We start from the raw sequence: 24,839 nt of genomic DNA on the forward strand, positions 1-24,839 counted from the left end.
AACCCTAACCCTTCCCCTAAACCTACCCATCACAGAAAACTTTCTGCATTTTTACGTGTTCAAAAAACATAGCTTACTATGATTTATAAGTTGTTTTCAGCATGGGGACAAAAAAAAAAAAAAAAAAAAAACGTCCCCACAAGGCCAAAGATTTCTGGTATTGCCATCCTTGTGGGGACATTTTGTCCCCACAACGTAGGGAATACCTGAACCACACACACACACACACACATACAAAGTACCAACAGACATGTTACTCCATGTCTAGAAACCCCTGACAAGTCAACAAACTGAAAACAACAATTTCATCATGTCAGCATGAAACTTTAAGATAAAAGAAACTCTAAATAAGACCTCTAGAATAAAGCGCAAAAGTCAACGACACTGCGAGGCGGTCCAAGGGCGTAAACAGGCTTCGGTAAATATCATCACACATGGGCTGTGCCAAATATCCCATGATTCCAAGTCCCACACAAACCCAGGGCTGTGAAGATGAATGGAGGGAGAAATTGGACCCAAACACACTCTGTCTTTTTTTTAACCCTCGTCTCATTACTGTGTTTTCGCTCCTCTCATTTTAACCACATGGGAGGTTACTACAACACGCTGCAGCAAGAGGCTTCGCTCTGTTGTCTGTTTTTCTTTTCTCCGCTCGCCCAAGATTCGCTCCATATTTCAATCTGGGTGAGGGTGTAAAAAGAGGTCTGTGTTGTGAATTTTGTGCAACTGAGAGTAGAAAAGGAGACCAAAAAAACAAATAATATGCTCGCACAAATCACAATTCTTTTGACTAGTGAAAATAGAAGAAAATCCTGAGAAAATCTCAACATTTTTGTGTTGATGTACTGGATACGGGAGGAAGGATTTTAGGGATGCTTTTAAAGTGAAGGGATTTAGGGTGGTGTGTGATTGCATTTTCTAAGGTGCTGAGAGGCAGGTGGTTCAGAAACTGAAATACTGAAATATGCTCAGCACAAGAATAAAAAATTAAATAAATCATACATTTTAAGTTTTTTTTAAACTTTTTTACTTAAAAAAAAATAACACAGACCTTAAATGAAACATTTACAAAATCTTTAAATTAAAGATGAAAATTCTGTCATGACTTACTCCCCTTCATGTCATTCCAAACCTGCATAAATTTATTTGTTCTGCTGAACACAAAGGAAGATATTTTAAAGAAAAATATTACATAGTATTGAAAAAAAAATACTACTAAGTTTGGAAAAACTTGAGGGCGAGTAAATGTTGACAGAATTTTCCCTTTAAATACATGAAAAATGCTCAAGAATGCATTGTGTTTAAGAAATAATGTACAAAATTATTGATTTTATTTGATCAAAAATCTGATTTATACACACATGCACACATATATACATATAAACACACACACACACATATACACATACACATATTATATATATATATATATATATATATATATATATATATATATAGTCTAAGAAAGATTCTATTAAGAATCTAAGAAAGATATGCAACATTAGATCAAAGTTTGTAAATTAGAATTGTAAAAAGATCAAAGACGGAAATATCTTATAATTTAGTGCTTATTGCATTTCATAATAAATAAAGTTATTCACTAACTTTATTTGTACCATTTTTAAGAAGTAAAAAAAAGTCAAAACAGAGGAGGATATCTACTAGTGTAGATCAACTGACGAAGATCTTTGGAATTTAGAAAATGTAACTGCCACAACAGAATGAACCCATTAAAAACAGGAAACGTAATCTGCTGTACTATTTCTCTTAGTCTCAGATGTTTGTGTCACCTACTAAACATGCCTTAATGGATGCGAATGGAGGAAGTGCGTGACAAACATAATATGTGGCTTGTACGTGCTTTGCGAGACACAGCGGTCAATCTCCACCTCTCCCATGACACTCTGGCCACTGTAAACAGCCTTAACACTGGTTCTCCTGGAGTGCCAGGGATTTCCAGAACTGGTAAGGGGGTGTTGGTCCCAGTAAGCAAACGTCAACATGCCGTGCCCTTCACACATAAATGCACACATATACACATTTTCAGACACATCCACCTGCATATGTTTGCAGTGCTGTCAATGACACCAACAGAGTAAAACGCACACTTTCACATTCCATACACATTTAGTGCACAGCACCGTCCGCAGATACCCGACTGGACCACATGCTACCTCATCTCTCAGTGTCACAAAGAGATCAAAACAAACGTGTGGAGGCAGCCAGAGCCAAGATGATGAATAACTCTAATCTTTATCATCTAACCTGCCCTGCCTTCTGATTGGCTGTTTTCTTTCTCATAAGGCTGTGCCACGTTATGACAGTCAGCACTGGAAAACATGAAAATGGAAACACTTTAAAAACACTTTCATTTGCAGTGGTTATGCTTACGGCACTGACTGAGAGTTTATTAATTGAGATTAGAATCTCATATTCCTGTAGCTCAAACAGTAGAGCACGGCGTGAGCAATGCCAAGGTCGTGGGTTCAATTCTCAGAGAATACATGACAAAATGTATAGGCTACCTTAAAGGGTTAGTTCACCCAAAAATAAAAATTATTCCATGATTTACTCACCCTCAAGCCATAGGTGTATGTGACTATCTTCTTTCAGACGAACATTTAAAAATATATTGGCTCTTCCAAGCTTTATAATGGTAGTAAATGGGGGCAATTTGAAGCAAAATAAAGTGCATCCATCGTAAAAGTACTCCACACACCTCTGGGGGTTTATAAAGGCCTTCTGAAGCAATGGGTTTTCGTAAAAGAAATAGCCATATTTAAAACTTTATTAACTATAATAACTAACTTCCAGCAGACAGCCGTACACATCGATTTGTGGTGGAAGAGTAACCCCTGACCCGTCGCATGACGCAATGACAAACACGGAAGTGCAAATGATACAAAACACCAGTCACGAATTAGAAGTCTAAAACGAGAAATTTTAAAAGAGAAATGTCGGAAGATTTCGATATAAGAGAAGAGGAGCTTGAGTTTGTTGCTCAGCCCTTTTTGTTTAAATTGCGAGAGGCATCCAAGCTTACAATACTCCTACATCCTGTGTCATACATCGCATTACGTGTTACTAAACTAGTAAGCAAGTTATTTTAGATTATAACGTTTTAAATATGCATAAATAAATATGGAGTAAATCATGGGGTCATTTTCATTTTTGGGTAACCTATCCTGCAAGTTGCTTTGAATAAAAGCATCTGCCAAATGGATGAAATTTGGTGTGGGGTTTACTTTGACACTATTTTCACAGAGAAATCGCTAGTAAATTTCACACATAATTACAAAGTAGTGACAAGTACCATTGATTTTTTTTTTATTAGAATGACTGACATTGTATTTTCTTGTAAAATGTACTCCAATAATCTTTTATTTACATCATTTTCAGGGTGTATATCTGGGAATGCTCTATCAATTTACATTTGGCGAATGACCAGAATTCTTCCAAATTTAGAATTTCACTCAAACTCCATATTGTTCACAAACCCATGTGATTTCCTGCTCTTCATCTGGATGGCAGAGATGAGGAGCACAGGAAAAAGCCATGGCAATTTCCTGTATGTTTTGCCCTCTGTGGACCAAACTTTATTTTAGTTGGTTTTCCGACCAAGTCAATTGGTCATTGTGACTGGGGGTGATGGGTATAAACTCACCATTCTGAGATTTTAAAGCATTTTATGCTAAATTTAACTCGCATGGATCTTTCTAAATGAACAAGTTAGCCATACGTGCCCATCATGTGCAAAGATCATCACTATGTACCCTCCTTAAAATGGCGAAAACTCTAATCCTATGCATAATGGAGCAGTGTCATCGAATTACACTCCACCAATGAAATGAAATGCAGAGGAAAACAGACAGAAAAGTGAGAGTTTGGGTTTAAAATTAAAAAACAGCAAGACATGGAGTCCTTTACTGCCGTCAGTCGCGGCTGGTCTTTACAGTAGTCCAACACATTCATTCTCTGCATGACCAGCTGAAAACAGGCTCCAGTTCTCAGAAATGGAGTGAAGGTAATAGAGAGGGGACAGCAGCGGTCAGCAGTAGCAGCAGGAGGGAGAAAGAGAGAAAGAACGAGATGAGCTTGCAATCTCTCCAGAATAACAACATGAGACCTTCGCATATTAAAATAAACACTGACTTGTGTTGGTGGAGAGGTCAGGGAAAATGGTGAGATACGAACTCTACATTAGTGATAATTACGAACAGAGATTCTCCATATATTCTATTCAGAGCTTAAAACAAATTAGAGATACGAGACGAAGAAAAGGGTCTTAATTAATTTGGAAGATCACTGTGGCCCTGAGTCCATATCATGGGTTTTTTGTAACAGGAATGCCAGCTATTTACCAGCTGGCCAATGGGAGAGCTGGAGAGGGGTTAGGTGATGATGGGCTTGCCGCCTCTGCTCAGATAGGAAAAGGATACTTTTCAAAAGCTAAAAGCTTTCCCATTTTAAAACAAAGGAGGGGGGTGATTTTTCTGAAAAACCTCATTCGTGGGACATTCCATGGTCTCTCTGTGTTCTGTGAGAAATCTGCTCGACAAAATATGTTTTCGTGACCCTTTCAAAACTGCCTGGATTTATATGCAGCGTGAACCTGTGGAAGACCACTATGGCCACATTTATCACACAGTGGAAAAAATACACGCCAAGTCTAAAATAAAAACGGACAAGAAATCTGTCATAAATTGTCAATTGTCTGCACATTTAACATTAAAAACAGGCACCTATAAAATCATTACCATTCTCCCAAACATTCCCATACTGAAGGAGAAGCACAGTTGGAAGGATTAATCATTGATGTCACAAATATTACATATATTTTGCATTTAGATTTTACAAAGAGAAGCAGGGTTCATCCCAAGTCAGTAGAACCAAAATGTGGAGCTCTTAATAATGAAAAAAATATATATTAATAATTAAAATATGTGATGCAAATTTAGTCTAAAATTGTATTATAAAAATAAATTTAAATTTCCTCTATAAATAAAGTAGCTATAGATCAAGTGCCATCTGGTTTATTGAGTAGCTTCTAGGTTAGTTCACTATGAAATTTCTTAACATTAGTCTATGCAAAACTGTAAGTTGGGTGGACAAATTATTAATAAATACAAGACCTGAAATCTAACGATTAACAGAGTTATTAATAAAAAGTAAACAAAAAATACATGCTAAAAAAGGACATTTACACTGCCATAACAGGTACAATTTTTTGATATTGTAACTCTCTCTTGCCTATAACGCGCAAAATGTGCGTGACAAACTCCTCCAAGGTTAGTATTTGTTTGGACACATGAGGATTACTGATTCATTGTATCCATGACCATTGTGTTTTCACGTCCCTATACTCAAATGACAAAAATAAAAAACGAACAGTTTAACAGGAAACATGAATTTTTGAGCCAAAAAGGAAGCGTGTTTACAGTAAATGTTCTTTAACCATGCCCAGTTCATGTCCCCAGTTATTGTCACATTTCCCGTTTCTGACAGACAGATCCCATGACAGGGATGCTGAACAAAACTAGCAAAACGCTAAAGACACGACATACATCACAATGTGTACAACTTTGCACGATGATTTTGTTTAAAAACATACTGATAACCCCACGCGAGACACTGAGACATATTGATCGATTTGTAAATAGCTAAATTAACAACTGTAATCTTATTATTATTAATTGATTGTTATGATTTTTACTGTTATAACAATGTAGAGCTTATCACCGTGAATAGAAAATATTGTACATATACGAACATACAACTTTTTTCGGCCTTTTCAATCAACGAAATAAACATTTATACATCAATATTTTTTGAATATGATGTTTTCTTTGTTTAGGACTTTCACAACTAATATTGATAGTAACAAAAAAGTAGGATACCACCAACAACAATCTAATACACCAACACAACTACCACCACCCCCAAAATAAAGATTTTTGTTGGCATGTATGTTCATGAAGAACCTTTAACATCCATGGAACCTTTTCAATGCACAAACGGTTCTTTATACTGGAAAAAGGTTATTTAGATTATAAAATGTTCTTCACACTGTGAAATAATTCTATATAATATTGATTCAAAATAATAATGATTCTTTTAAGAACTGTTCACTGAAAGGTTCTTTGGAGAAGACCAGAAATGGTTCTTCTTTATGGCGTCGCTTTATTTTTAAGAGTGTACAACTAACAACAAGTTATTAATATTACTATTACTATAATTACGAAGCAAAAGCCTATCACCAGGAACAGAAAATATTTCACATTTACGAAACTAATTCTAGGAGTAGACTTCAAATCACTATTAAACTAACACCTCTGAAATAGATTTCATTCATCATGCACCAGCATTCAGTCCAACTTTATGCAGTATTAGTAAAAAGACAATTACATATTCAATTAGCCAGACTCTATTTTGGGGGGCATTTTTGCGGTGTATTTTGCTATGTGAAACCGGTCCGGGAATCAAGGGACATCTACTCAGCAACCCAACTGTCAGCGGTCAACTGCTCACTTCCTGCGGGTCTTATTCAGGGATTTGGGCTAATATTTATATAGGATAGGATTTTATATGCCGTCCTCATACATGAATGCTCGAAAATCAGCGCCGCGCGCTCCTCTGACACGCCATGATTTATTATCTGCTAATTGATATCGGGTTCTAATTAACATCTGACCGTTTTCTCTCTCCGGGGTTTTGTAAAAAATTGGAGAGATAGTTAAAAAACGCCTGGAGGCACTGTGAGATACATGCAGTGTGGAAGGATCCCATTCAGGAACACTGGATGCTGATAGACGCAAATATCACAAACAGATCCCGGTGTAAAACATGAAAACGGGGGACTGAAATTGGGCTATGGGGGCTATTTTTGTTTAGGTGTTTGCAATGGCTTTCCCTGCAGGTTAATCATCTTCGCACCTTTGAAAGGATACAGAACCTGTCTTAACATAGGAAAGTTTCTAATGAGGCATCGAGTCTCGTGTTACCACAGCAGAACCCAAAGCCCGAGCGCGCAGGACCACACAGTTCACGGAACACTGAAAGAGTTATGCCCCTTCATAAATATTCATATAAAAATATCAATATCCTCCAGAAAATCTCGTTTTCTTTACTATGATTAGTAAAGTAATAGGCTACTATTAATATTGCTATAACAATAATCTCAGTATTGCAATATATTATATAAAAAAGTTTTTTTTTTTTGTTGTTTTTTTTTTTTTTTTTTGCAGGCCAGTTGATTCACAAATCCCGGCGAATCTACTACTAAATGAAAAAAGAAATTAAACATAAAAAACTTAAATTCATACTCGGGAATCATCGAGAAAGATCATTTTATTTATTTTTTAAAGTCAATAACTGCTTCCCGTAAATAATGACAAGATAGGTTATATATAGCCTATATTTTTTAAATAAATCGATAATCCCATGTGAAAATTCTCCACTAAAATTTGAATTTACATTGTTTTGAGCATTTTTGTTTAGTTAATAAATAGCCTATTGTTAACATAAATGCTGGATTAAAATAAAGTAGGTTATACGGCTTGTCGGGAAAAAAAATAAGGCTTATAAACTCATTTTCTCATATTCCTAAAGGAGCATCCAGCATTTAAAAAACATCCTTGCATTAATAGTAGGCTATATTCGAGTCAATTAATGTTAATATCTTCTGTATATTTGCATAAATGAGCACGTGTTTGCTGTCGTTTGCTTTATCCAGATTATCAACAAAATTGCCGTGAAATAATGCTGAAAAATCATCTCAGAATAAATTATAGGCTTATTAATTAAAACGTTGATCATTTGATCATCCGAACTAAACGAATTGTAAGCAATGATTTTCAACATTAATTTTATAATATCAGATTAAAATAACGTCTAGTAATTGATTGCCCCAAACATTTTGGCTACTGGTATTTTCAAGTGTTATTTTTTTACTGTTATTTTAAACTCCAACTATCGAATATTTTATTCGAGCATCTCCAAATGGTGCTCTGATATTAAAATTAGGAATTAAGTTTAACACAAATAATATTTGCTCTCAATTCGCATATGGAGAACAATAACGACCATCATTACAAAAAGATTCTTTTTAGATAAAAAATAAATACTCAGGCTACATAATCAGTGCTGTGCAAATGTCCTCTAAACGCGTGACAAAATCTATTGCAGACTGAACGTGAACTTGCAAAAAATAAAAATAAAAAAATAAAAATAAATAAAGTTTGGTCAAACAGATTCAAAATCGATTCAAAACAAAACAACGACGCTTAACATTATTTACTATGTCACGAAACTTTTATCCATTCAAGTTTTCAGATTTGAATTCTAACTTCAAGCTTCATAATGTTTGTAATGAAAATTATTATAAAACGTCAGGTGAATAATTTAAAGTCTTTTTATCTCGTATTAACTTGTGTCTTGAGGATAAATGGCTTCGACTTTAGATGTAATACGGTATATCCCGGAAATCATACACACACGCAAACATACTCATACACACCTGGTGGATTCTGAAAGGCGCCGTTGAGAGACAAAACAGGAAGTGTGTCACCCTTGAAAACATCATCCAAACCACAAATTAATGGTGTATACTAATTCCACTAAAGCATAACTTATGCTACTGTATCACTGTGATTTAACTGTGAAGGTCTAGTTTAATACAACGGAAGGTTCAGAAAAAAGAATAGGCTAAAAGAGGAGTTTGCATATGCAAGTAAATATAGCTAATAAAGGCTTTCAATCTTACTAATATACACAGTAGATATTGTCTATTTTAAATACTCTTTTTCTAAATTATAATTTGTAAAGAAAAATACTACGGGTAGATATCCAAAACAGACGGATAAAAAGGACAAAGGGGTGCACAGAATACCCTGTAAGGCAAATTGGATTAAGACAAATATAGGCTAAATGCATTTTTGTCCCAAGGTCGGAATCCGCTGTTGACTGATTCGCTTAAACTTGTACTTGCAGATGCTGTGATCAAAAAAAAAAAAAAAAAAAAAAAAAAAAAAAAAAAAAACAAATTTTTTTTTTTTTTTTTTTTAAGGGAGGGGGGGGGGGGATTTTATCTTAATATTATTATCTGAATATAGCCTACAACTACGCATTTTTCCTTGCGTAAAACCTAAGATCTATTTTCCGTTGCGCAACATGACGGTCTGTCCAGTTTTTTATCAAGCTCTGAATTGTGTCTGTTATCACATGAGTATTTACAAAGGACGCTTCCGACTTGACAGTGATGAAGTGATCTGGAATCAAAAGACACATCTGATAAAAGAAGGAAATACTTACGCACGCCTGCCTCTTGATCGTGCACAAAATCACAATCACTGCAACCATTCCTACAAATAGAAAGAAAAAGAAATAAGGTCAAATTGAGGGATGCGTCACCAAAGGAACAATTTCTTTCTCTGTTTTAATGCTGTACTGCAAAAGTACCTTAAATAAAGATGGAAGAATATTACAGATACAGATACCTTTTTTTATGTCAAATCTGGATTAATCAAATCATGTAAATGGTCCAAACTTGTAGTAGCTAAATAATCAGAAGAGCATAATAGAATAGAATATAAATGACAGGCCTGTTTAGAATAGAATTGGGACACGTGTTGAAATGTTACTAATAAAAACACTAATTGTAAATAATTATTTGAAAACTGCCCACACACCTCGAATCTTTCCTTATAGAAGAAAATAACATTTGTTTATGTACGAACGATAGCATGCTAGGCGCAAGATAAACATCCAAAAACAAATAGTGCTAAGCTGAAGTGAAAACAGTGGTGTCGTTAACTAGGTTATCTCATTAGTGCCCTGCTGCTTTTGCCTGTTATTCAATCGCCCGAGTGTAAATTAGATTCAATCCGGTTGCTATCGCTGCAGGTCAACAAAACATAACTTTTGTTTCTATTCATTAATTATGAACCTTGATAAGCCGATAACCAGTTAGATATTGTATACCAGAGAGAAGGGTCAAGTGCCTAAGCCACGCGATACACTGCTTACGTTTCACGTGCACTTGGCTCATTATCTCGTAGACTTGGACTTGCAAAAAAGCAAACATTTCAGCAACATAACATCTTGCTCGCAGTTATTGCCCATTGAGAACGATACTAGAGTCATTTTTTAAATAAATTATTTTATATGAAAGCAAAATGATCTGACCGGGATTTTGAATGAAATAAAATATAAAAGTATAACCAGTGTACAAGGGCATTGCCCTAAAGCAAAGAAGAAAAGCTTAACTAAATGATTTTAAAATGCGGGAAAACAACCAATGGGTTAGTTATATGCATTCTTAAAGGTTTACATTCTAACGCTGCAGTGTAAATTTCTTAAACTTTCTGAAGTTAAAATATATATATTTATAATATATTTGTTTTAAATCCAGAAACTAATATTACGATCCGAAGAGCCTATACTGAAACATCCAGAATCTTTACAGCACCATGTATCAGCCTGCAGCTCAAAAACAGTATACAGTGAGCCTCAGATGTTGCAAAGAACCACTGAAGAACCTTTGTTGAACGCACTGATAGGTCGACCGCTTTAAACTGGATTCATTTAGCGAGCAGTTCAGTGTGTCTGCACGCAGTTCACTGTGTAGTACAGTTCAGAGTGTATGTGCTTGTAATGCTTTCCACTACCAGTGGGAAAAGTCACAACATATAATTTGCTGTAAAAGTAGGCTATAGCAGGACATCCGCGTGACGTTTTCTTTTTCTTTTCTCTTTTTTTTCTCGCCAGTGAATTCAAATTTGGTACAGTGATTGACAAGGTCCTATTCAAATAAAACATCCCGCGGAGAGCGTGCACACTTTTTTCAACCGTGCACGGGAGGCGTGGAGCTCGCGCTTCTGACATTCTCTCCCGCAGTAGCTCTTCTCCAGCGAGCCTTAATGACATCACCCAGACACCGCGGTTGAAGAAAAGTTTTTTTTTTTTTTTTTTTTTTGAGTGTGTGTGGAAGAGCGATGTTTTAATACAGCCGGACGTGTTCGAGCAGATCTTTTAATTGGAGCATATAAAGCAGAGCAAATTCCGTGGGAATAGTTTGTTTTGAAAACAGTGGAGAGCACCAACATCGCCAAAAGGCCCTTTCTCAAAGAATGAAACTTCGTGTACTTCGAGTTATTGTTTGTACTGTCTGTGTTCTCGACATGGAGTAGCTCGGAAGGGGGTGGAAGCGGTGTTCCTTGACTCGGTTTCTCGCTTATGGACGACAGTAGTCCCCTTTCTCCAAAGGCAAATGCTTTCAGTATTGCCTGTCTGATTTCAGCGAGGGATCAAGCAGGAAACACGACATTTGACAAACACGCCACTAGCCTGGACAAGCAAGTGGTGCAAAACTGCTCCAGACCCATTAAAATGCATTACAGCACTGTCACGCGGGAGATGGAAGGTACGGGCACGATCTTGACAATAACCTTGTGATCATTTGTAGGGCTCGCGCAGTTTGTTTAACACTTTCTCGTCGCGAGAAACTTTCAGCTATCGCCAAAGACACGTGTATTTCAATATTCTAATGCAGAATTCAACACAGCCCAACGCACAGAGTAAATAAAACGCCGCGCGTTCCTCTCCGCGCACTTATTTGTACAACAGTCAGAAGTGCGAATAATTTGTCCTAAGTTGCACATTAGCTGCAACTTGTAAAACAGGCTCTAGTCACTGCATGGTCCTCAAATGACATAAATCGTCCAAGTAAACATCAAGTATACTACAAGCGCGAGCAACGCAAAACGAAGCTTGCAAAGTGCCACAGGAATCTAGGAAGCTTAGATTCCACCTCCAACCCAAGGATGAGCCTGTCAGACGAACAGTGGCACAGATAAAGCCCAACAGCAAAATTGTGAACAAAAGAAAATAGCATTCGAGACATAGACGGGAGACTTGTTCCTTCGCAACTTTAGTTGTTTGTCCATGTTGCGCGGGTGTTTGTTTGCTTTGCGAAAAAGGTTACTCTCCGTCGTGCCAGCTAACCAGTCTATTGTTAGAGGAGGGTGGTGTGGGCGATACACTTATCCAAAAGTAAATGGGTGCCGGAAAGCCCATTATAAGGGGCGCACTTCTCTGTCAATCAGTCTCGTCCCAAGGCGAGGAAAGGCACATTACCTGCAGTTCCTTATCTAAATAGAAATAAGAACCGGTTTTATCGCAAAGGGGAGGCCCTATGTGAGAGATAAGAGAGAAGTCTGGATTTCAGTTTAGCAGAGGGGCAGGACAGAGGCCGCTTGGAACAGTTCACAGCGCACAAGTCTTTGAAAACAACGGACCAAGTTTAGATTATCGGTAATCAATACGAAGCTACTTAGGAAGGCGTTTTACAGGTTCTGCGGGCTTTTTAAGTACTTCACCTATAGGCAATATGCGTTAACCTAGAAGGAGACCATCGTTCTTGGATACACTCATAAAAGCAGGAAACTTTCCGATACGCGACACACTTGAGGACATCGTAAAATTACTCTATATTTGATAATCCTAAGCGAACTCCTGCATTCACTTGCATATTGTTGCTTTTAAACTCGAGTCCTGCGCAAATTGTAAACCCAATTTTTGGAATGATTTCAGCAATATCAAGCCCGTGGCTGACGCAGCTGTCCCATTTTTGCGATGTTGCAGCCTTCACGACCAGCAGCCTGAGCAGTCTCAATACGCCCGGGAGTTATCATCTCTCTCCTTCGCCTGGGGATCCCTACAGCCATCATGAAAGCCAGTTTGAGCCGTGCCCGGCTGCCCAGCACGGCTACAACTATTCCGGATCCAACCCAACACAGGCCCCGGCACAGGGAGACACCGGAACGTCCAACTGCTCCTCGTCGTCTTCAAGCTCAACGCCGAACAAAACGCTGGTCAAAAAGAACCCTAAAGTAGCCAATATTAATGTACAGTTGGAAATGAAGGCGCTCTGGGATGAATTTAATCAACTTGGAACTGAAATGATTGTCACAAAAGCTGGGAGGTGAGTTGACAGGTTTCTATACAAAACTTTTGAGATAATTTGACATCAAGTTGTTGTTTTAATACAATTTATCGACATTCATGCGGAGGAAATTACACTTGTAGACTTGTAGTGATTTTTTAATTTAACACTAACAAACGTATAATGTTTAACAGAGCTACAATTAAATATCCATTTCAATTGTTTGAAATGTAAATTAAACTTCATAATCAATCTACTTGAACTACTGACGTGTTAAGCATTATGTATCGTTTGTTAATTGATTAATAAACCATTTTCAAATTCATTTCAAATCTGTTTCTCGCACGGGAAAGACACATTTATCATTGTATTGTCAGAAAGTTCAATAGGTCCGATTCTGAATAAATACCCTTAACAGTGCATTAGCTTAGCACAATCATCATGGCCATTTAAAATGAAGTGTAAACAGTTCATTGTGTGTATTTAAACTGCGATAAGACAGATAGCATGAGATAGAGTACATTTTTAGCTCACCTGTGTGCTAAAGGGTTCCTGACTGGCTTTCACGATTAATATGCATAGCTATAGTGTCTTATTTGTACAGCCCGGTCTGTTTATTCAGGTGAACGTCGAGTTTTAGCTTGCATTTACTTCGTGCAAAACAGACCGTGATTAAATGAATATCTACATATACACTAAATGACTAAGATAAATGCGCGCGAGCGTACACACACATACAAATTCACACATGTATTTGGATATAACCAGGCCTCAGTCAGGAAGTGTTATACTTTGATGCTCCAAGGTACGTTTCTATCTTTTAAATAAAAATCACATGTGGCAGGAGGGAGCTGAACGACACTTACCATAATTTTAGAAGCATCTGCGTAAATACTGACAATGAGGTCACTAGACCACTACATGGACCGTTCATCTAGTTTAGTGTTAATTTCTTGCAGCTGCTGTGGCCTACTTTAACTTGAAGCAGTTCAGTCAGTGGTGAATAAAACATTGCAGGCATCGTAAAAAAAAAAATTGGCTTTTATACTGATTGGTAGCCGAACATAGCGATAACACCAATCTTTCTGTTAATATTAGCTAGACCCCATATGTCGTTACACATAAAAGTGCATTTTTCCAAGGTCTGTAATATTTCAGTCTAATTTGCTTTATGGCTCAAACATTCGCACAGAACATTTTTTCTTTCACGATGCATCAGCTTTAGCGTCACTATCCTTTCCAATTAATTTACAGGCCTATACAGATGAATGGCTGCACGTCTGGAAAAAAAAAAGAAAGGGGAAAAAAAACTATACACATTACAAATCTTTGGAAATAGATTTTTCGCTTTAAAGTCATAAGTTTTAAATCGAAATACATATTTTGTTTGCATTCATTTAACATCACAATTTCTGCCATATTTTTATTCAATCTTTGTAAGGTTTCAGCTAATTTTTTTCTCATCAGTAGGCCGGATTGAATTAAAAGTGGTCGAAAAGTGCATTGAACTTACCACTTCAGCTAACTTACCACTGCAACTTTAGCACCAACTTGATTTCAATAAATTAAGACAGCTTAATTTTTTTAAATGGTTTTTTTTATATATATCTATTGAATGTCAGCAAAACAGACAAGAAAAACTATTAGAAAAGAAAGAAAAGAAAAGAAGAAAATCTGGGATTAAGTTTGATTAAATAATACATTAAGGTTAATATCCAAATATCTCAAATGCATTTGTGACCAACATAAAAAACAATTTTTTTAGCCAACAATTCATAAAAAAAATCATTAATAAAAAGCACGGTTCAATCTGCAAAAACAATGTGCTTTTCTTCATGGCCTAAAGACGCATATTAAGATTGATCTTAATTTAAATGCTTGGCTAAACATTATCTGCAATATGGCATAAGAGGGTTAGGTTAGCAGCATTAATGATGACTCTTATGAAGAGTCACGGCTTTGAAGCTAAACGGTGGAAGATGAGGCTATATAAGAGAAAGATGAAGACATACTATAATAGTGAGACATATTTTACCTGGTTGTCCGTTTACGTGTGTGTGTACGCGCGAGGTCATCTGTCATTCCAAAGGTGCTCGCTATACACTGAATCTAAGGGAAGGCACTTTAAAAGCTACTTTAGCTTCACCTATCCACAACTAGCGCCATGAAAAGACACTCGCGTTCACTGAACAATGATTCCAGTATCACTTTCACTGGTATGCAGCATGTGGTGTGCCTGTGCTTCAGAAGGCTGCATACAGAAGGGCTTATGGTTTCAGAATAATGTATTTGTCGACCCACATTTGAGCACAGCGTGCGTTCTTATGTGTTTGTTCTGCATAATATACGAATGCATCCTTGTGCGCAGGCCTGTGTGTGTTTGTGAAAGAGTGTTTCATAGTAGGTCCAAAGTGTGCGGGTGATCATTCGCGCGCGTAATACAGGCCTAAAGTTAAACACAGATTTAGAGTCAGTATACAAATGTATGTAGCCTATAATTGGTATTCCAAATTGTTAGCAACATATACTGCGGCATCATAATGAAAAGAGTCTAATTAGAGGAAGATTTATATAAAATGAGTTCATTAATAGAAAACGTAGTATATGTATAACCAACTGGTTGCATTCTCCTCTCCAGACGAATGTTTCCTACATTTCAAGTCAAAATATTTGGAATGGACCCAATGGCAGATTACATGCTCCTGATGGATTTCCTACCAGTGGATGATAAACGATACAGGTATGTCATAAGTCTACGTAGTACTATGCGCATACTATACACCACTGTCTGCATCAAAACGAATAAACATATTTCGACGTTACATCAAAGTTTTATTACTACTTGAATCCGCATAATGTCATATAGTGAATCATATTTATAGTGAATATTATTAAAGTGTTACCCAAAGAGCACAACATAACTATCTGACGTTGCAAACGGAGTACTCATTCTCTTTCTTCTCTGCACTGAAGGTATGCCTTCCACAGTTCATCGTGGCTGGTGGCGGGGAAGGCTGATCCAGCGACTCCAGGAAGAGTGCACTATCACCCCGACTCACCTGCCAAAGGAGCGCAGTGGATGAAACAGATCGTTTCCTTCGATAAATTAAAACTAACCAACAATCTGCTGGACGACAACGGACATGTATGTGTTACTTAGTCCTAAAAATTAAATGTTTACTATTGTAAATTGCCTTTAATTATAAGATTCAGCTTTTGTCATAGGCCTATTTAATTTTTATTTGAGAACAGCACAGACCAGTGGAAGATTGAGAGTAAAGTACGCATGTGACAAATCTGCACATTTAAAGGCACAGTATTTAATAACACTAAATAATTAGTAGGAAATAATTAGTGTATGCCTATTTATGACTCTGCATATTTTGGACCTTAATTGTGCCTACATAAATTAGCATGGGAAACATAGCTAATGATGATAGCTAGCCTACATTAATTGTCAATGTTTATTTAGACTTTTGCTTCCTACTTTTTCACATTTAAAATTTAATGTAATGTTATTTTTAATTTTTAATAAATGTATTAAAGTACCCTACATTTTCCAAATAATGAGTTTATATCTACTCGTAAAGGGCGACACGTAATTCGCCTCAAACGAAGCGATGACAGCGTGCCTGATTTCTATTTTTTAATCGTGTTAAATTATATTTATTGCTCTTGCAGATCATACTGAACTCAATGCACAGATACCAGCCCAGATTCCATGTGGTCTACGTGGATCCTAGAAAAGACAGTGAGAAATACGCCGAGGAAAATTACAAGACATTTGTTTTTGAGGAGACCAGATTTACCGCCGTCACAGCGTATCAAAACCACAGAGTAAGTGCTCATCTCTGACACTAATTACTGATTTTTTAGAGAGACCTTCCTGTTGTCACATATAGGCTACAAACTGGTTGTAATATTATAGTAGCCTAATCACAGAATTAAACACACTAGTAGGCCTAGTCTATTTTACGGAGAAGTGCTTCTGTACTTATTTGCATGTATGACTATTTATTGTTTGTGAATCATGGCGGTTTCCTAAACCACGATCCTATTAAAAATAAATCCGAGTATTGTGAGAATATTTTTAGAACCGAGTTGGTGGCTTCTTTAAAATGCCAAAAACCTTTATATCATTTTTAAAAGAAACTATTGTTTTTATATGATTTCAATTTATGCTACCTTTGAAAGCAATACGCAGTTATTAGGCTATAATTAACACGCCATTCTAATTACTTTGAACACATAAATACTCTTTATAAAAAGCAAAATTAAAATAAAATTTAAAACGATACACTTGACTAGTTGAGCTCTAAATAAAGACTGCGGTGTCACTGATGCTCTCGCGCAGCTGTCCAGTGTTTTTCTTCTCTTTTTTCATCCGTCTTTCCTGCTCTGTCTTCTATCAGTTTGACCTCTTGATCTCCAACTCTCACCGCGGGCTTTACATTTGTTTTTCAACTCATTCCGGAAAATCACGCACACATCTTCATCACAGCGCTTTTCCACAGCCATGAGGCATTACCTCGCGCGTTCATATTTAACATAAATAGTTTCCAGTGTGTGTCCAAATAAATGTTGAAATGTGTTATTGTTAATATAAATACAATCGTCGAGTGTCTACGCCCTTTCAGGAATAGCGCACATACATTAACATTGTTGTATACGCGATTAATTGGAGCGTTACGTGGCAGAAAAATTAGTTTACAATTTAAAAAACGCCTTATAATAACACAAGCTCTGGATTGGACTTTGAGAAATGATTATCTGTATAAACAATTTCATTGTCCGAATAAAAATAAATGAACAATATTGGAGGTCAATACCCGAATTTGTTCATTAAGCAACGCCACATTTTTCACGTTTTCACTTTTTCCTCTCAGATAACACAACTGAAAATAGCCAGCAATCCGTTTGCCAAAGGCTTCAGAGACTGTGATCCTGAGGACTGGTGAGTTTTTCTTCTTCTTTTTTTTTTTTTTGGCTGCTGCTCAACTAAAATAAATGTATTGGAAATATTAGAAGGACATTTGATTTTTATATTGAACAATCAAATGCACATTAATGGCTATAGAACATACAAATATGCATTGAAACTGCTACATTTTTTGCTAACTTAACGATTAAAATAGTAATGAACATGTACACTCTTAAAAATAAAGGTTCCAAAAGGGCACATTTTTGGACGTTTTCACAGCAATGCCATAGAAGAATCATTTTTAGGTTCCCCAAAGAACCTTTCAGTGAACAATTCTTAAAATAATTGTTTTTTTCTTAGTGTGAGAAACAATAATCTAAAGAACATTTTTCCACTATAAAGAACATTTTGTGCAATGGAAAGATTCAATGAATGTTAAAGGTTCTTTATGGAACCATCGATGTCAAAAAAGAACCTTTATTTTTAAGAGTGATTGCCTTGTTAAATATAATATATAATAATATAATTTTTACAATATGAAAAAAATCCTGTTCTAATATATAATTTTTTTTTTTTTTTTTTATTAAAGTAACTTAGTTAACCAATTAACAGGTTTTTACTGTTACATTTTGATATTCTCTTTAAAATTCTATATATAGGGCCTACATATGCCAAAATAAATAAGTTGAAAGACGATGATTTATGGCTCTGAATGACAATTATATTTCTGCTAGAATACCATTAGACATACCACTCATTCATACTACAAAACAATGCATTCCAGAACATGTCACTGATTCTATCTTGCCTGCTTTTCCAGGCCCCGGAATCACAGGCCGGGCTCTCTGCAAATCATGAGTGCGTTTGCTCGAACCAGGAACCCCATGTCCTCTCCCCCGCAGCAGAATGGCACAGAGAAAGGTCTGTATATAAAACACGGCTTACAAAATCTCATTTAGCACGAAAAAAATATTCCTGAGTTTACAAATGAACATTTCTACAATATGACAAGACGAATGGTCACATTTGCTGTATGGATAATATTGTGTGCCTATTACACATTTAAATCCATTACTGATCAAACAGTCCGTACAGGAATGTACACTCACATGCGTAAACATTAAACCGTATTCAGCTGTGATTATCGTGTAAAAGCCAAATCGCTAGAAATGAGCAACAGCCCCAAATAAAGGCAGTTAGGATTTTCAGTCGAGTAATGGCTCCGGTCTGTTTGGTCTCTCAGCATCTACGTTCCACTGCGCAAAAGAGTTACATTTGTCTAGTTGAGCGCTGCAAATTTCAATACACAAAAGTTTGAACAGCTGCATGCCTGGAGGACATGCTCAGACTGAGACTTTTTCGGTCCTACGCTCTGTGTAAAATGATTTCCTGTGAGAATTTACCTCTTTGGCTGAATGACACTTATGACTTATCCTGCCAATCAACCTCAGCACATCTCGTTTCACAAACGAACTAAATTACACCGCTTTTCACTCCAGTTCAGGTCCCTGAACTCATTGTCTCTGGGCTTCCTACATTTGTAAAGAGCCATTCAAAACTCTGCATCTATACACAAACACACTCATAAAAAAATACAGGTTTCGTTATTGGCATCAATGGTTCCATGAAGAAACTTTAATGTCTAAGAAACTTTGCCATTGCACAATTTCTATGACGAATGGTCGAATAATGACAATTACACAATTACACACTGTAAAAAAAATGCTGGGTTGTTTCAACCCATGATTGGGTCAAATATGGACAAACCCAACTGTTGGGTTTAACATTTTCATTTTAAATATTTAAACCAATGATTGGGTTTGTCCATATTTGACCCAAACATGAGTTGAAACAACCCAGCAGTGTAATCCATTCACAAACAAACTAAATTACACCACTTTTCCATTCATTGTCTGGACTTCCTACACAAAAAAATGCTTGGTTAAAAACCACCCAAGTTGGGTTGAAAATGGACAAACCCAGCGGTTGGGTTAAATGTTTGCCCATGGGTAGTTTTATTTAACTCAACTATTGTTTTAAAGTTGGCTTAAAATGAACCCAAAATAGGTTGGAAATTAAAAATCAGACACATAATTATCAAAAGGTAAACCTTTATTAATAAGCAATTTAAAAAATGTCTATTATTTTATTATTATTTAACCCAAACGCGGGGATTTTCCATATTTACCCAGTATTTTTTAGTGTAGCAATGTAATAGAAAAAACATTTTGGGTTCTCCAATAAACCTTTCTGTGAACAGTTCTTAAAAGAACATTTTTTTTTAGTAATTATGTGTCCGAATTTTGGGTTCATTTTAAGGCAGCCAGATAGTAATTTTTATACAATAGTTGGGTAAAATAAAACTGCCCAGCACATTGGGCAAACATTTAACCCAGTCGCTGGGTTTGTCTATATTTAACCCAGCTTGGGTTGTTTTTAACCCAGCATTTTACAAAAACCTCTTTTTACATTTTTTTGTTTTTTTGCAGGCCTCTAATCAACAGTGTGATTGTGCAAAATAATCCTAAAAATATGACTTGCACCTGGTTATATCTTGTACGAAATCTTACACTTTTTCTTTTTCTGTCCCGAACACAGAGGACAGCAGGCGAGAATACGATCGTGACCCCAGCGGCACTCCCCTCCATTCCGACCCCGCTCACCAGCTGATGTCCCGAGTCCTCAGCCCTGCCCTTCCAGTCCTCGGCGGCCTACACGCCGTGCCCCTCACAGCCGGCCCGCGCAGCCCACCCCACGAACTACGCCTCGACGGACACCCCCAACCACCCGACACCCTGCACCATCATCCGTACAAGTATCCCACCAGTTACGAACACTATTTGGGAGCCAAAACCAGGCCGTCCCCGTATCCCTCACCGAGCATTAGAGGCCACGGTTACCACCCCCACATGAACCCAGCCACAGCCAACATGTACTCTGCAACAAGCGCGCCGACTAATTACGACTACGGACCCAGATAATGACTCAATCGGAACACGACTGAGAGCCACATGGGACAAAACATTATGGGGGGAAAACCTCGCACACACATACCTTTGTGTCCCAGATTCACGAAACATGTTGAGTTGGGCACATCTTTTGCAGTGGCTTCTAACAGATGGAAAGTGAAGCTGCCATATTTATTGAAGGGAGAAATGTCACAAATGTCCTTGTGGAGCATAAGGATGAGCTCAACATTAGCTCTGGACGGACTCAGAATCAGAACAATAGCAGTGCACCTGGAAACTGCAGTGTTTGGAGTAATGAGGAGGACAAAGACTTCTAATGCATTATCACGGACTGGAACTGAACTTTTGTGTTGAATGCACTTTTTGTTTTTGCTTTTAAAAAGCCATAAATTATATATTACCCTTGAGCCATCGAGCTTCTATAGATGGAATATTTGCATGTTGCGCTGTTTTGAAGGTGCTGAAATGCCCTGAAATGATTTTTTTTTTTTTTTTTTCCTGGTTGAGAATGAATTGTTTTTTGAAAATGCTAGACCACCTTTAGCAGGTCCTTGAAGCTTGTAACGTGGCACTGACGTACAGCAATTCAAATAAATAAATGAACTGAATGACTGTGCTGAACTTGTAAAATAAACATTAAATATTTTACCTTTAAACATGTTCCATTGGCATTTGCAAATTTAATTCTTTCCTTACTTGGAGGAAATGCAACTCCTTGCTTTTATTCTCCTCAGAACTCCAAACATGTTTCATTTGGAAAGAAATTATTGGTGCATTATCAAACAGAGAATTGTAATATTGACAGTTTGGGCCTATTTCAACCTCAGAACGAAAATATGCATCTCCTGTGACAGGAAAAAAATATATATATTATTGAAAGTAAAATATTTATCAGTTAAAATGACTGACTTGATGACAAAGAAATGGTAGAATACTGCTAAATTGTAATATTTATTACTTAAAATGTTAATACTTTTTTTAAAAAAAAGGTTTGCTTTAACCATAAAGCCATGGCTGAAGTCAATATTCAAATTCACCTAGACTCGCATGCAGGCTACTTGATGAATATATAAATTAAAAACGAGCTGGAAAGAAAAGTATCCATGTTACGCAAAGAGAATTAATAACAAGAAGACCTAATACTAACAGTGTATTTACGAAAAGAAATGCACAAAATAAGTAGGATATAATATTTATGTAATTCCACTGTAACATGAACACTGTAAATGAAAGTGAACCGTTATTAAAATAGATTAGCCTAATACATTAAACTGCGCTTGGCAGAATATCTACTGTTTCTCCGTACACAGTGATTTAGGTAATCCCATGGTAGAGGAAAGAAACGCTTGCACACCATTTGACCTCTGACAGCTAACGACTTTCTGAAGTATCAAAGGTTAAACAATGTTTCCAGCCATTTGAGCGACGACTAATTGGTCGTATAATTTTTTGTTGTGGTAACAACTCGATGCACACTGGGACAACCCACGTAGGCTTAAAAGGGGCTTTTCAAATTGTTCTGCGTTAAAAAGGAAAAACTGAATTAGGAAAAACAAGGGCAATGAAAAACATTAAACACGAACTAGAATGGCATTATTTTTACGTTTTTTATGCACGCTAAATATATTGCCAAAAAGTATTCTTAATGTCATTATAAAAATATTTATATTTCTGGCCGAATTATATTTAGCCTACATTATAGGCTATAAAGCCTATGAATTAAACATTTAAAAAGTAATGTTCTTCTGATTCTCTATTTATTTATTTTACAAACTAATAAATAAATATATAAATCTAAAATATATTTTAAGATAACTGTTAGGCTATTAGCTATTAAAAAAAATAGTCAAAATAAAATATTTAATAGGCCTATAGGCTATTAATTAATATTTCATTTTACAACAAACGCGTAAAAACAAAGACACTACAGCTTCATATATTGATAGCCTATACTAATTTGTCATTAAATCATATAACAATCCGTAGGCTACATTGTGAAGTGAAGCGCACATGTTATTTCCCTAGTAGCTACATTTGTGGCCGGAAGAGCCCGTTTGGAGGATTGGGCCTCCCTTCGCGTGAGCCTGTTCCCGGCTAGAGGTAATGAGTTTGGCCCATCAGGAAGATGGGGACACCCGGACCCATGGCTCTTCCGTCAGGGGTCTACCCATCTGTGTTTTCTCTGGTAGCGCTTCGCCTTGATGAGAGGGGCCGACAGGGGCCCACGGTCGCGCAGCCTGTGTACCTGCATCCATGAATGACGACTGACGGCTGTTTCCAACAATGACCGCTTCGAAAAATGCTCATTATTTATGGGCCGAAATGCAATGAAAATTGTATCGTCTTTGAAGTTCAAACATGATGCGTCAGAAGTTCAGCATGAAAACAGCGTTTGATCCAGAGGAAATACCTGCTCTTCGAAAACACACACACACACACACACACACACACACACACACACACACACTGACTGACAGATCTGAGTAATTATGTGTAGGCTACAACACACGGATTCGGCATTTTAATGCTACAATGTCAACAGTTGCTATTTAAAAATGTAAAGGTAAAAAATTATATTCAAGTTAAATTAGATCCTAATATAATTCATTTAAAAAGAAACGTGTCAACGTAATAATTAAATAGCAGTGCGTTTGTACAAATTGACAATTTAAAATAACTACTTAAATTCAAAAATCGCCCAAAAAATGTTAGAAACTTAAATCCAATATCTGAGATTATTTTATTGTTATTATTCATTAGACCTATTTTTTTCAAACTGGGGTAGGCTATTTCCATGCAAAGCCAAATTAAATGAAGTAAAAGCCATATGTAAAAATAAAATGTAGGCCTATATTTACCTATAAATATGTCTAATTATCGATCTCACGACGCGCGGAGACAAAACGACATGCCATAAAGCACTGAATATTAAACAATATTACAGAAGTGACGCCTGCTTAAAAAGGTAATATATGGAAACAGAAATCAACATAAAAATCCTATTGCCTATAATCCACCTTTAGGGTTTGTAACCTTTTCTGGCGCAAGGAGCTCAGCCATCCAGAGCATAAACTATAACATGCTTACATTTCTCATCGAAAAATATTGCATTATGCCAAATTAATGTTGACCCAGTTTCTCATTTAACTGTAGCCTACCTTTATGTCTTCTGCATGTTCTGGATTCATCATGTAGTTGTTACGACTGTCCAAATCTTTTGTGTACAGAGAGTGTCAACGAATCAACTGAATAGAAACATTAGTAGAAAAATTAGGCTAACCACATTTTAAAGTACATTTTATTGTATAAATATTGTTTTATATATTAGCGCATGCTGAAAGGCTGAAAGGGTTTAACTCACCGCACATGGACATTTCTTATCAGTCGCAGTAAAACAACACACTATATGGCTAAAGAAAAAAAAAAAAGAACTGGTAATCATCTGACACAGGGTCGCATCTGGAACATCTGTTGTGACAAGCCTATCTTTTGTGTACATTTCTCTCGCTTGGCACATCCAAAGACAGCTCTTCAAAAAAAAATTAAGGTGGACCAACCCTGCAAAGATGTTTACCTACAGCCATGCACGTGTTTCACATTTTCCCGCGTTTTTTTTTTTTTTTCATCGAATTTGTGTTCCATTTGTCAACGCTGCATATAAAAACAAATCACCGCGTGCTTATCTCAGACAACAGAAATCGTTTCATTCCGACTGAGCTTGCCAACATATAAATAATTTACTATAACACAAGCAGTGTTGAGTTTCTCTCATTCAAAGGGCCATTTCCTCAGACTGTGATTACCTGGATTATTATTTGTTTCCAAAAACTAACATCTATTCATCCAGTCTTACCATAAGAGTATCTTTAAAACAGCAAAACATGCCATGTAGAGTCTGTTGTGGGGGACTATGAGTTTGTTTAAGCTGGCGTAGAATGGTCAGGTGACCTCTGACCCCTCGTGCTATAGACAGGCGTGTGTCTGTTGTTCAGCGAGTTGCAGGTTTTTG

The 24,839-nt window shown here is 36.6% G+C and overlaps 2 protein-coding genes across 7 annotated transcripts in view; one reads left to right on the plus strand and one right to left on the minus strand.

Annotated features, from left to right (window-relative positions):
- The window catches only part of gnb1l (guanine nucleotide binding protein (G protein), beta polypeptide 1-like), a 77,629-nt gene that overhangs the window by 5,423 nt on the left and 47,367 nt on the right, over window positions 1–24,839 (minus strand). For 2 of the 4 annotated variants that reach the window (XR_007184657.1, XR_007184659.1), the window contains exons 8-9: window positions 9,310–9,359; window positions 8,516–8,567 (exon numbers count right to left, since the gene is read on the minus strand). The gene's annotated coding sequence lies outside the window, so the exon portion shown is untranslated. Of the gene's footprint in view, window positions 1–1,525; window positions 4,007–8,515; window positions 8,568–9,309; window positions 9,360–24,839 lie in introns of those variants that run through there. The other 2 variants (XR_007184660.1, XR_007184658.1) reach the window with 2 other exon arrangements.
- Window positions 10,641–21,490, plus strand: tbx1 (T-box transcription factor 1). Of its 3 annotated transcripts, none has more exons than XM_048188925.1 (8): window positions 10,641–11,419; window positions 12,589–12,979; window positions 15,579–15,680; window positions 15,914–16,085; window positions 16,622–16,777; window positions 17,827–17,894; window positions 18,682–18,782; window positions 20,460–21,490. In XM_048188925.1, exons 1-8 carry the CDS (start codon window positions 11,233–11,235, stop codon window positions 20,840–20,842), a joined length of 1,560 nt encoding a protein of 519 aa, XP_048044882.1. In that variant the 5' UTR covers window positions 10,641–11,232; the 3' UTR covers window positions 20,843–21,490. The 3 variants fall into 3 exon arrangements, with proteins under 3 accessions (XP_048044882.1, XP_048044883.1, XP_048044884.1); XM_048188926.1 differs by having other exon boundaries at window positions 10,642–11,419; window positions 12,640–12,979; XM_048188927.1 differs by lacking the exon at window positions 10,641–11,419 and having other exon boundaries at window positions 11,438–12,979.

Source organism: Megalobrama amblycephala, linkage group LG4, assembly GCF_018812025.1.
Source record: "Megalobrama amblycephala isolate DHTTF-2021 linkage group LG4, ASM1881202v1, whole genome shotgun sequence".
Taxonomy (NCBI): domain Eukaryota; kingdom Metazoa; phylum Chordata; class Actinopteri; order Cypriniformes; family Xenocyprididae; genus Megalobrama; species Megalobrama amblycephala.